The following is a 12,596-nucleotide window of genomic DNA, read 5'->3' on the forward strand; positions in this document are numbered from 1 at the left end:
GATGCCTTCCCTTCCATCAATTCCTACTCCCCAAAAGTTCCCAAAAATAAGTGCTTGTGCGATTTCACAGTAAATTTAAACTTTGTGGGCCAGATCCTCAGCTGATGTAAATTGGCTTCAGTCAGCTCCTCCGATTCACAGCAGGTAGGGATCTGTAAATTTAGAGCCAAGTCCGTTCCTCCTACCATGATGCCTACAAGGCATTTGGCAATGGGTAGGCCGTCTGACCACAGTTTATTACATTTACAGTTGTCCCACTTTCCCTTGTACTCCCCGATCCATTGGCCACCTGTTGTTTCTAGTCTTTGAGTTAGTTTGCAAACTGGGTAAGAGACCGTCTTTTTGTACAGGGCCTAGCACAATGGGGACCCAATCGGTGATTGCGTCCTATAGCCACTATTGTAATATACGATATAGTAATAATGATGTAAATTGTTGTAGCTCCATTGGCTTCAGTGAAATTTCAGCTATTTACACCAGCAAGGAATTTAGCCTCTCCCTTTTCTCCCCTGTTTTTACCATATGCTGTTGACAAAAGGAATACTTTACAAAGGGGACAGGCTGTGAAAACATATTTGGCACAATGTGTACTTTAAAAGATGAGTTGCAGGTAAGGTTTCAAAACAACTTCTCTTACAATATGTTATATTGACTAACAATCATGTGCTAAAAATAAGATAAATTATATTTCACCTCTCTTTGAATGGGGTTGCAAAGTCCTGAGTAATGACACCGGTTGAACCATTAATGTAAATCCTTAAAATATAAGTAGTTTCTTGATACTTTTCACTTTGAGGCATCTTTCTAGAAAAACAACAGATGCCTCTCCACATACATAGAAGAAATCAATGGAGGTAATCAATAATTCCCTCCACAGGTAATAAATGCTGAGAAGCATTTCTGTCTATCTATATTGATCCCGGAGAAATGCTTTGAATTGGTTCTGATGTGTATAAAAATCATTGTCATATCGATCAAAGCTTTGCTTTCTTTCTATGATATGTTATTTCATCTGTGCTACACTTAATAGTTTCAGGCTTCTTCCCTATGCAGTTATGATAAACAAAATAGCTAAATTTCATGCAAGACACCTGTAATTTGAATGAAATATGAAATGGCTGGTTTTGTTTCTTTGAAGAATGCTTTGCTTACAGTTTTAAGGAGAGCTGGTGGTGTTAAATTGGGGAAACTGTTGCTCTTGGTTTATTTTCAATGAGAAATATAATTATTTTTATTATCTCCTTCTTTCATTAGAAGCAATGATCCAAGTCAAGTATTCTTCATTTTCATGAATAATCAATATAAGTATTGGCTACTTATATGAATAAAGGCTGAGGGAGAGTTTTACATGATTTCTATGAATTTCTTGTTCTGTTCCACAAATAAGCCAAAGAGTTAATATTGGGTCTACAGAAATAATTGAATTAAAGACAGAAATAATGCTATTTATATTCTACTTTATCACTGATGTCTCAATCTAATAGGAAACATTAAGTAGTTGGTTGGTTGATTGATTTGTGTGTGGCATTTATTAGACTTTTTTGGCATTCGTGCTACCAAAATTCTGTAGAGGCACTAGGCAGCTTGGTCCTGCTAAAACAGAAATATTCAGAGTATTCAATAATTAAATTAGATGCATAATTTCTACATTCATTTGCCTGAAGAAAAATTCAGTGCTTCAACATAAGTATTATCTTATGATTCCAATCAACCAGCCCTTCATTTGTCTTTGGTTTGACATGGACATTTAGCCATAATAGTCTAAGCCTATAGCAGGATTTAGTAGGGAAGTAGAAAGCAAATTAGGTTAGATCTGTTGGAGTGTTTTCTATGGCGGGCTCAGTTTCTGTTTGATACATTAGCTGCAAAACAGCCTTTGGGATTGTGACTTGTTCCTTTAATAACAAAAAATCAAAGGCTTCGGTCAACATGATTTATCAAGTGTCAAAGCCAAATATCAGTAAAACAGTCTGCTTTTTAGGCTATTCCATTGCAAAAATGGCATTGTTTATGGATACTTGAGTACGTCGCCTTGTAAAGCATTGCCTAATGTTGCCTTGGCAGAGCTTCGCCCCAAATTAATTTTACAGAGACAGCTGGTAATCATTGCTGTGATTTCTATTAGGATCTCCTGGAATATGAATTGTCAATTTTTTTGTCCTTTGACAAGTACAGGTCTTGTTCCCTCTACCCTAGGTAATTTGGCTTTATCAGCCCAGCAAATTAATCTTGTCTAGTTTTGTGTTCTGAAGAAATCTATCATGCAGTAACAAATTAAATTAAACTGCTTCAACATACCAGCACTATTTTAGATGTAGCCAACAATTCATATTATGAGATGGATTTCATACTATATTTACATAAAGCGGTTTCATTATTGTTATTATTATTTACTTAGCACCATGGGTGTTTATGGCTCTTGATAGTCAAGGAAATAAAAATACAGATCCCTGCTTCCGTAGAACTTAAAATCAAATGTAGTTAAACATATAACGGCCATGACTTTGGACTCATATTGGCTTTATCCCAGGGCATAAACTTCACTGGAGTGACTCTTCATTTGCATCAGTGTAAGAAAGATCAGAATTTGGTCCCTTAGTATCAGATGTCTACAAAATGTCTCTAGCTCCAAAATCTTATACATATTCCTAAAGTTATAAGGCCAGATCCTCAGCTGGTATGAATCAGCATAACTCCATCAATGGCCATAGACCTTCACTGATTTACACCAGATGAGGTCTGACCCATAAAATAAAGTTATAGCATCTTTTGATATTGCACCTCTGTTCTCAAGAGAGAACACCGGGGTATGTTTTGTATGTGCAGCCTTTCTAAAAGGGCAATGTTGATAAGAGGGCAAGGGGAGAATTGCAATGATCTTCAGGATTTAATCATTGTTCAGGTATATATCTGGCCAAAACTTCAGGATTATACTTGTAATTAATCAGTGTCTAAAATAAAGATCTTGGCTAATCTGTAAATGGCAGCATGACAAGCTACCATGCAGGAGCTTAGAACTGGAGTCCAAGAACAGCTCTTTGCTTGTAGGACACTGGAATTTGGGAACAGTGTGGAGATAGCTAATTCAGCTGCGGAGGCCATATGCTCTGTTCCCTTACTCTGCATTTGGAGGGAAAGGATCAGAAGGTCCTAATCACTCAGAAAAAGCCCAGGAAGAACAGAGAGGAAATGTGACCATACAGTCATAGCCTCCCACACATTATATATCTGCCTTTCCCCCTTGTATGACATGTACAAGGGAATTAAGCTCTATGCTGCTGACCAGTAGAGAGGGAAGGAACAGACACAACAGATACCAAACACATATGCAATAGGGAATTTTATGAATATATCCCACCATTATGACCTCTGATGGCTTCTGGCATTTTTTCCACTGTAAAGCAAGAAGCAAGTATAACTAACATGGTCATAAAAACAGGGCCATCTCCTGTGGCTTTCTGTCTGCACAGTGACTCACATTGGTGCTAACACCATTCAGCTGAACCAGAAAAATTACCCATATTCCAGTCACAGGCAGGAACAGTGTAGCTGCATTAGCGGTAACAGTGGAGTGAGTGCTAGAGTACATGGAGTTCAGGCATTTTTGCCACCATGTCATGAAAATCTACCCATAATAATACCCATAAAGACCCCATAGGTTTCAAAGTATTTTGCAGTGCCCCTTTTGGAACCATATTACTCCTAGCACATCCCCTGTGCCAGTACTCTACTGCCATTGACTGTCTTGCTCAGGGGCGGCTATATGTTTTTTGCCACCCCAAGCATGGCAGTCAGGCAGCCTTCGGCAGCACGCCTGCGGGCAGTCTGCTGGTCACACGGATTCGGTGGCGTTTCTGCGGGTGATCTGCCGATCCTGCAGCTTCGGTGTACCCACCGCCGAAGCCGCGGGACCTATGGACCTCCCACAGGCATGCCGCCGAAAACTGCCCATCTGCCGCCCTCACAATGACCGGCAGGCCGCCCCCTGCGGCTTGCCACCCCAGGCACGTGCTTGCTGCGCTGGTGCCTGGAGCCACCCCTGGTCTTGCTGCCAATCCCATACCCTCCATCTGTTCAGGAGTATTACTGCTGATGAAGGCAAAAATAATTGTGCACAGTCCTACTTTGAGCAATGACTGTAAAAATGGCAGCCTGAGTTTCCATTCTTGTTGTCTCTGTGACTCCTGATCTAACGTGCTCAGTTGCTTTCTGTTCCTCTTTGCCAGCCATGCTTCCTGACATTGGGATCTCAAAATCAAGCTGGGTCCTTTCCTTCTTATGCATCATTGCCTGTAATAAGGATCAAGAGGAACAAATGATGACACCCCTGTCACCCATTATTGGCAACGGGGTTGCACAGGTGTAACAGCCTGGAATTAATTAACAATTCCCGCTGCTGATGCATATGCAGGAATAGAATCCAGCTCATTCTCTTAACTGTGTTGGCTCAGCAGGGCTAGCAGGAGGAAAACAGTACAGTCTTATTTTGTCATTAATGTCAGCAGAAATGGTTCTGAGGGTACAGAGGGATCAGATCTGCTGAGTAGGAAGATGCCATGTTTACATAGCCATTTCCAGAGTACTTTGTGAGGCAAATTACCTTGTAGCTTACACTGCTCTCAGAGAGTAACATGCCACCTCAGGTGAGTCGGCGTGTCTACATTCCAACAATGGCCAACTGCAATTTAGCTGCATCAGTGCTAAGCTGATACTGTAGATAGGGCCCCATGAAGACCTGCTTAGTCATTCCTCCTGCCTCACAGATTGAGAAGGAGGCGAGGGTTCAGGACTGGTCATGGGACAGCCAGAGGCAGTGGGGCACCTTTGCTAGCTGTGTGCCCAGTGCTGTGGGTGAGCCCGTAGCAGTGTGGCACCAACAAAGGCCTTGCAAATGGTTTGAACTCTCTAGGGTTTTCCCTGGCATTACATGTTGATCTCAATCTTGATGCTTTGCAGCTTCTACACAGTGGGCCAGATACTCAGCTGATGCGAATCAGTATAGTTCTATAGACTTCAATACAGCAGTGGAGAGTTACACTAGTTGAGGATTTGGCCTATAGACTTTGTAGAACTACATTGTATGCCATATTTTTCTCCTCCCATGAGTGCTACATCAAAGTGCCTTTGTTAATGTACAGATAAGTGTGCTTCGTAAAAACACCAATCGTAAGTAGATTTTTACATGATAATCATGTAATGGTTTTTGTGTGGTTTGCTGATTGGAGAACATTTTGATCAGCAATAAAATGCAATTTGTTTTCTCTTCGAAACAAGAAAAACTCATGTTGGCAGGAAGGAGGGAGTAAATTTACCTTATAATCAGCAAATCATCATGAGCAAGTAGATCAGTGTTGAGATAAAGGGTAACGGAAACGAGATATTCCCATTATGTGCCCTCTCTTCCCCATTTGCTGTTTCACTCACTCACACATTCACTCACACACCCTTCTGCTACAGAGCAAATAAGTTGCTTTATTCATAGTTCACAATAGCAATGCACAATAATTTGGCTAGCATTGAATGTGTGTGAAAAGACCATTCTCCACCAACACTTACATCCCCCACAAACATCAGAGAGTACTAGCTATCAGACACATACTTCTTTGATCACTACTACACCATCTAGCTAGTTGTTACTATGTTTTACTATCATTTTCAGATATTCACATGCCCCAACCAAATAACATAAATATCTGTTTCTTTCAAGCATATGATTTAGCTGGCAAAGGTTATACAGATGCACCGTTAGGGCCTGTCCTATTCCCCTTGTACAGTAGTCAGTGAGAATTTTAACTAAACAAATAAGTTTATTGTTTCAAATATCAATTTGGATTGATTTTACTTTCCTAATGTTAACTGGGACTGTCCAAATCCTCTTTTGAATACATGCATTTGTTACTGTTTTTAAAAGATGAAATGTGACAGTAACTCCCTACCCAGCTGTTTCAGCGTTAAGACTCTGAGCTAAGTCTTTTTTTTTTTTTTTTTTTTTTGCCTCTTAGGGAAAACCTCCCAGCAATTGCCCATAGAGTCTGGTTGCAAGTGAAATCCATATGTAATGCTTCTGTCAGCAAAGACTTGCTAAAAGAGAGTTTATAATAAATATTCGCATCTGGTGCTTTGGACACCCTAATCCATCCTACAGATCTTTGCTGTGTCAGGCTTTGTTTTAGATGAAGAAGCCCGGTAGTTATAAAGGTTTGCAAATAAAGGATATTTATCATGGTTAGCTCTACTTCCATACTTTCCACCTCTTGTACAAATAGCCATGACCACTCCAGGCATAACTGGTGATTTAATGTTCTCAATGCATTTTTGAGATTATTTTGCCAAAATGTTTCAGTTGATAAATGGAGAAAATGGCATTTGTTTATCTCACATGCTGTCAAATGAAGCCATCCTATTGTGGTGAGCATAACAAGAGACATCATTGTCGTGAATTATTCTGAAAGGATGGACAATATATTTCCAGGATAAAATTTACATCAGATTCTGATACACAAGACCTTGTGGCTTCAGCATCATTAAAATTACATTTTCTTTTGGGCCAGATTCTTCCCATGCACTTGTTTGGTCATAAGTCCTGATCAGCTATTCATGGAGTAGCTGTGGCCACACTTGGCCCTGTTTTCCCTACTCTTCCTCAAAAACTTTTGCTTCAATACCGCATTGACTTTGTCAATGTCAGCATTAATTCAGCTTCTATGGGTGAGATGTCTTTGCTTTCAGGGGAAAAAAAGTACCGATACATAAAAAAGGGCCATAATCATTCTGAGGGTATATTGAACCTGCCTCTAATAGCTAAAGGTGTTTGACCAAAATCATGACTTGAAATACAATGATGGCTCTGTTGAGCAGACCATATCTGCCTTGAAATGAATGTATTGATTTTTTTTTTTGGTTGGGTATTGTTATTGTTGTGTGTGTACGGACATATGTGAAGATCCTGATTATTGCAGTTAATGTGGAAGCAGAGAGGTTCTCTCATCTGATGGCTGAGAAAATAAGGGGTGATTCAAATGTATCACTTACCAGCTGTTAGTCATGCTTTTTATTTAAACTGCAAAATAATAAACTTATAAATACATACTGGGCTTGTTTAGACTGATAAGATATAGAGGCTGCTTGTTCTATAAATAAGTGCAAGGAAGCTTTGGACTTTTTAAAACCTTCCCACCATCCCCTTTAACTGCTGTATCCACTTCTATATTAACTGTTTAATTAGGCTGGGAGTTTTCATTGGAACCTAAAGGAATTATGTGCTCAACTCCTGCTAAAGGTCAATGGAATTTAGACGCCTAAACTCACCTAGGCACCTTAATGTATTATGCTGGGACTATCAACATTAATGTCAGAGGGCTGGATTCTGGTTCATTTAGGCGAGATATGGCATCTTAATCCAGGAGTGCTGACTGATTTGAGTGAAATAACCTGTGGGCTAAAGTGCTTCTCAGCGAGAGTATCAGAATCTGGCCCTAAATCATTGAACCAAAATAAAAATAGAATAGATGCCTTCCCAATGAGCCGCAAGCCCAGGTCCTCACTCTGACATCTCCTCTGTTGTTATTGATGATGTCGCTTTCCGCTAAATCGGGGGGCATTTCAAGCAAGAGTCCACAGCCTCAGCCTTCCCAACTGCAGTCTTTGCTCCCTCCGGTTGCCTTCTAGCACTCTGACGACTTTGCTCTGAATTGCAGGTCACGTCGTGGCCCTGGCAAGCAACGACGGCACGGTGAAGACCCTGGAACTCAACTCGGGGCAGCTGTCCAGCTTGGTGGGCCACGAGGACGAGGTGCAGAGCGTTGTCTTTGATCACAAGGCAGAGCACCTGCTTTCGGGGGGCTCGGATGGAACCGTTCGACTCTGGAGCTGAGTGAGCCCCGCTGGGGGTCCGGGTCAGGGCAGGCTCAGCGCCTGGGGGGACCGATTGGCCACCAGCCATTCACCGGCGAAATGTCTTCGCCCTTATTGTGTGCAGGGAGCGGTCATTGCGTGAAACGTGAAATGACTCGAACTCTGCCTTTGATCCAAATAAAGTCCCGCATTTCTCTTTGTGCGGAAGCGTGTCTTTCTGAACCTCTCTTTTGGGTGCTGCTGGAGAAGTAGCTTTACAATGACGCCTAATGCCAGCCCCGACGAATTGCAAGGAGGCCGGTTTTGACTGTAACACAGCGAGAGCCACAAGAGCTCAGCTACGCCCCCCCCCCCCATCCCCAGACACACACACACCTCCCCCACCCCAGCCTGCGATCCGCTCCGAAGTTTGAATAATGCAGCAACGTGGGGCTGTTTCTCTCTCTTTCCTGCAGCGACCGCGTTGAATGCCGGCGGGGCGAGGAGGGGAGTTGGCGAGAGGCGCCTGGTCGCTCAGCTCTGCCTCCTCCTCCTCCAGTAGCTGCAGGGAGCTGACAGCCCAGCGCTGGCCCTCAGCCCTGCGGTGTGATCGGGGGAGCGGCTCCGGGTTGAGCAGATCGGGGGCGGGGGGTGGCTGCCCGATGCCGGTGCGATCTCCTGACGTGTGGGTGTAGTCACGGCTCTGCCGCTTCGCCTGGCCCCCGCGGAATGGCCCGTCCCAGGCAGGGCTCTTAGCCCGCCCGGCGCACGATGCGGAGCGCTGGCCGCGGCGCTGCAGGGACCCCGGCGGTTGGCCCCATGCGCCCGGCCACGCGGCTGCGGGGCTGAAGCCCGGGGAAAGTTGCTCCCGGTGGAAGCAGCGTCGGGGGGATGGTGCCGGCTGCCTTTCAGCCGGGGCTGGCTCTGAGCTCCCCCAGCCGGCGGCGGCTGCTGCGCCCGGGCTGCTCCGCGTAAACCAGTCCCGCTGCGGAGTGCGCGGGGAGGGGAACGGAGCAGCCGGAGACCCGCGGAGATCCGGAGCAAGTGGGACGCGATGCCGGAGACGAGGCAGCCTCGCCTCCGGAGCTGCTGCTTGCTTTGAATGCTGAACACCGGGCGGAAGCGTCCTTCCCCTGCCCTGCAGCTGGGGCTGCCGCCGCCGCCGCTGCTGCGAGATGGGAAGGGATTGCCCGGGACTCGGCAGCGGAGCCGCTTTCATCGCTGACCTTTTAGTCCAGGTTGGGCTGTGACCCCCGGCAGCGTTACACCCCGAGCCTGCCAGGTGAGTCTACCTGATTCCCGGGGGGAGAGCTGCACTTGCTCCCCGAGTTAGCCGGTCACGAGAAAGGATGAAAAAGTTGAACTGTTCAACTAATTCGTAGCGGAGCCGGGTTTGTTTACTTGACGAAACCCTTCCCCAGAAAGGAGCTGCAGTCGGGTCCGTTTCCCTCCCATTCCTTAGACTGGGGCTTTGAAATTGCTGTGGAGCATTGATTTATATGTAATCCTTTCCTTTTTAGTGCCTGGCCATCAAACGTGGATGGGTTTAGTGGGCTGGTTGGATCATTTCACATTACCTCATATATCAATTACTTTCCTGATGGCTGTTTCCCCCCCCCTTAAATCTCCACTTACCTGAGCTTTGAAAATTGATACCTACCTGTGGCTTCTAGGTGGGCAAAACTCTTCACTCCCCAGTTCTATGATGCAGACTTATCTGTGTGCATCACACTTTAAAAAAAACCCAGCATGTTATAACAGCTATTGCTGGCAGTACTACAGTACCTTGCCCTTGTGATAAAAACATATGGAGAACTTCAATTAAGAGGATATCTTATGATTTTGACAAAGCTTGTGTAATATCAGGTGTCTCCCTCTATAGTAGCTTTGGAAAAACTGCCTTTTTTAGCAGGATCCTTTAGCTTCTCTTGTGAGGTTATAGCTTTCTCCTGATTCATTCTTTTTAACGGATTTTATTAATATAACCATTTAACATCAATAATCATGAAAAATCTGAATATACAGGAAACATTTCTTTTGAGGGAAGAGGAAATAGATATCCGTATGAGTGTGTGTGCATTTCTACAGATGTGTGTGTGTGTGTGTGTGTGTGTGTGTGTGTGTGTGTAAATACACATACCTATATTCATTTATTTGTGTGTATGCTATTAGCAGAAACTACATACCTCACTATTAATAAACATAAAGCTAATATTTTTCAGTTCATAAAAAGTTTCCTACAAATACTTTTCACTATAGGACAGCCATTCCCTGCCCAGTTATCCGAAAACAGTTGAGAGACTATTTTTCTGCTGGCATTACACTGGCATCCGAATGGCATTTAGAAAAGGATTGAGAACGTGTGCATTGGTGACAGGGATGTGACACACAGCACAGACAATAATGTAACAAGAAAATATGTGCTGAGTCTTTCTTTTTTGCCTAATTCTTTCTGGGCCAGGGCCAGGCTTTCCTCCCTTTTCAGATCAGTCAATCATCACCTTGGCTATTTAAGTATTACTCTCCATTGGCAAATGGTCTGGGTGTTGTACGTAGCTGCGATGGCATATTAAGTTTTAGAATGAAGACTGTCACTAACCTAATGAGACAAATATATTACAATAATTCTGTGTGCTTGCCAGACATTTTAAAATACTGATATATAAACTCCTACCTGGAAATTAATACAAATCTGAATACTGCTTCCCGGAAAAAAGTCAGTGTCTAGAAATACTGAATAAGGACATTGGACTATAGGGAAAAAAAACTACAGACTTGACAGATGTTCTCAGCCCAACCTCTTTACCTTTCTCTGCAAAAATGCCACTTGTAAAACACTGTTACATTCCATCTCTCTAAGTCTAAATAAAATACAGGATTGTCTTTTGTTTTTGAAGCTCAAATCTGACCAGAGCTCATACTATTATTGTTTTACCTTTTGTTTTTTCTGCTATGGAGTCTCCTGATTCTTTATTCTCTTGATTTTAAGAAACTGAGCTGTGTATTGTAGCTGAGAAGGGGTAGTGGTTACAGCAAAAGGAAAGGAACAATTCCAATCCTGCCTTCAGTCCCAGTGAATTACCCACTCACTATGGGATTGCAGGCAATCATTCCACTTCTTTGTGTGTCAGATGACCCAATTGTTCAAATAGGTAAAAGCAAACATTAGTCATCAATGTAAGTCAGCATTTGAGTGGAGATTTCATATGGGACGGTGTATGCATGCACATGTACGTGTGTATATATCTCTCTGTATATATGCAATTGTTAGCTTTAATGTACATATTTAGTATGCTTTGTTCTCCTTAGGAATAATTGAGGATAGGAGACTTGTTTTGTTTTGAAAGCATTGTACCTCCAGATACAGGTTGAAAGCATGGTCTTCAGACGTCTGTTCTTGTTAATATTTCAGGTTATTATCATTTTAAATATTTGTTTTCAGACCACCCCTCTGGTGTCCCTATGGAAGCAGCTGTTTCTATCTGAGATTAGGACCGTATGCAGAAGTTGAGGAGGGGGATGGCTTGTCCTATTCATGAAGCCTGCATACTTCTGTTGCTAATACTTGGGTTGGTCACCCCAGCTGCCATCAATCATGAAGACTACCCTGCTGATGAAGGCGACCAGACTTCAAGTAATGATAATCTGATCTTTGATGACTATCGAGGGAAAGGCTGTGTGGATGACAGTGGCTTTGTATACAAACTGGGAGAACGTTTTTTCCCAGGGCATTCCAACTGTCCTTGTGTCTGTACTGAGGATGGACCTGTTTGTGATCAACCAGAATGCCCTAAAATCCACCCAAAGTGTACTAAAGTGGAACACAATGGATGCTGCCCAGAGTGCAAAGAAGTGAAAAACTTTTGTGAATATCATGGGAAAAATTACAAAATCTTGGAGGAATTTAAGGTATGAACTATCTTAGTATTTATTCAATACTAACATGTTATATGAACTTTAGTGGTCGGACTTTCAAAGGCACTCGGTATTGGCCTATCTCTGCTCCCACTGAAGTTAATGGTAAAACTCCCATTGATTCCAGTGGGAGCAGAGGTAAGCCAATGCTGAGCACTTTTCAAAAATCCCAACCCAAATGTGTGCAACAAAAAATGCTGGTATCGTGCTCGGAGAATTAATATTCACAAGTACATCAAAATATGTAACTGTTGTTAGCATTTGGACTTGCTATGTCTGGTTAAATAGTGATAATCAAGCTCACTAGTAGCTAAATTTCCATGCAGGTGATAAAATAAAGGGAAGTATATGGCTAAATAAGTTATCGTAACTATCAAGTTCCCATTGGGAGTGTTGGGGTGAAAGTCCTTTTGAAAGAAACCTTAAATGTAAGACCAAAACATATTTTCTAAAAATCTTTACCATTAACACAACATATGTTTGTGATTTTAATAAGTTAGATTACAGGTTTTCCATTAAGCTAAGGAAAATGCATACTTCTGTTGCAGTCTGTAGGCATCTAAACCCAACATATGAATTTAGAACATGTGGCCTCCAGATTCATAGCTCAATAATGAAGACTTGCTTTGAAGCGCAACCTTTAACTCTTCATGGGTATAAGCCTTATCCCTCTATATACTTGGCAGTTTCTTTTCTTCTCTGGCAGTGAAAATACTTTCACCTCAGTCTTTGTATTTTCCAGCATTTCAGTAACACAAGATAGAACTTCTTTATTTCCAGATAGCATCTTCTCTTGCTGTTGTTTCCTGTAGTAAATAGTATATCGTTTAGTTTTTCTTTCATGGGGG

The 12,596-nt window shown here is 42.7% G+C and overlaps 2 protein-coding genes across 8 annotated transcripts in view; both read left to right on the forward strand.

The window, feature by feature from the left end:
• The window catches only part of SPAG16 (sperm associated antigen 16), a 786,899-nt gene extending 779,026 nt beyond the window's left edge, over positions 1–7,873 (forward strand). For all 4 annotated transcript variants that reach the window (XM_065562140.1, XM_065562142.1, XM_065562143.1 and 1 more), the window contains one exon: positions 7,698–7,873. In XM_065562140.1, the coding sequence (XP_065418212.1) occupies positions 7,698–7,873 (176 nt within the window). The remainder of the gene's footprint in view (positions 1–7,697) is intronic.
• Positions 7,874–8,974: 1,101 nt separating this feature from the next.
• The window catches only part of VWC2L (von Willebrand factor C domain containing 2 like), a 158,586-nt gene continuing 154,964 nt past the window's right edge, over positions 8,975–12,596 (forward strand). For all 4 annotated transcript variants that reach the window (XM_065562150.1, XM_005312151.5, XM_065562149.1 and 1 more), the window contains exons 1-2: positions 8,975–9,115; positions 11,276–11,742. In XM_065562150.1, the coding sequence (XP_065418222.1) occupies positions 11,332–11,742 (411 nt within the window). In that variant the 5' untranslated portion in view covers positions 8,975–9,115; positions 11,276–11,331. The remainder of the gene's footprint in view (positions 9,116–11,275; positions 11,743–12,596) is intronic.

The sequence above is a fragment of the Chrysemys picta genome, chromosome 11 (assembly GCF_011386835.1).
Source record: "Chrysemys picta bellii isolate R12L10 chromosome 11, ASM1138683v2, whole genome shotgun sequence".
NCBI lineage: Eukaryota > Metazoa > Chordata > Testudines > Emydidae > Chrysemys > Chrysemys picta.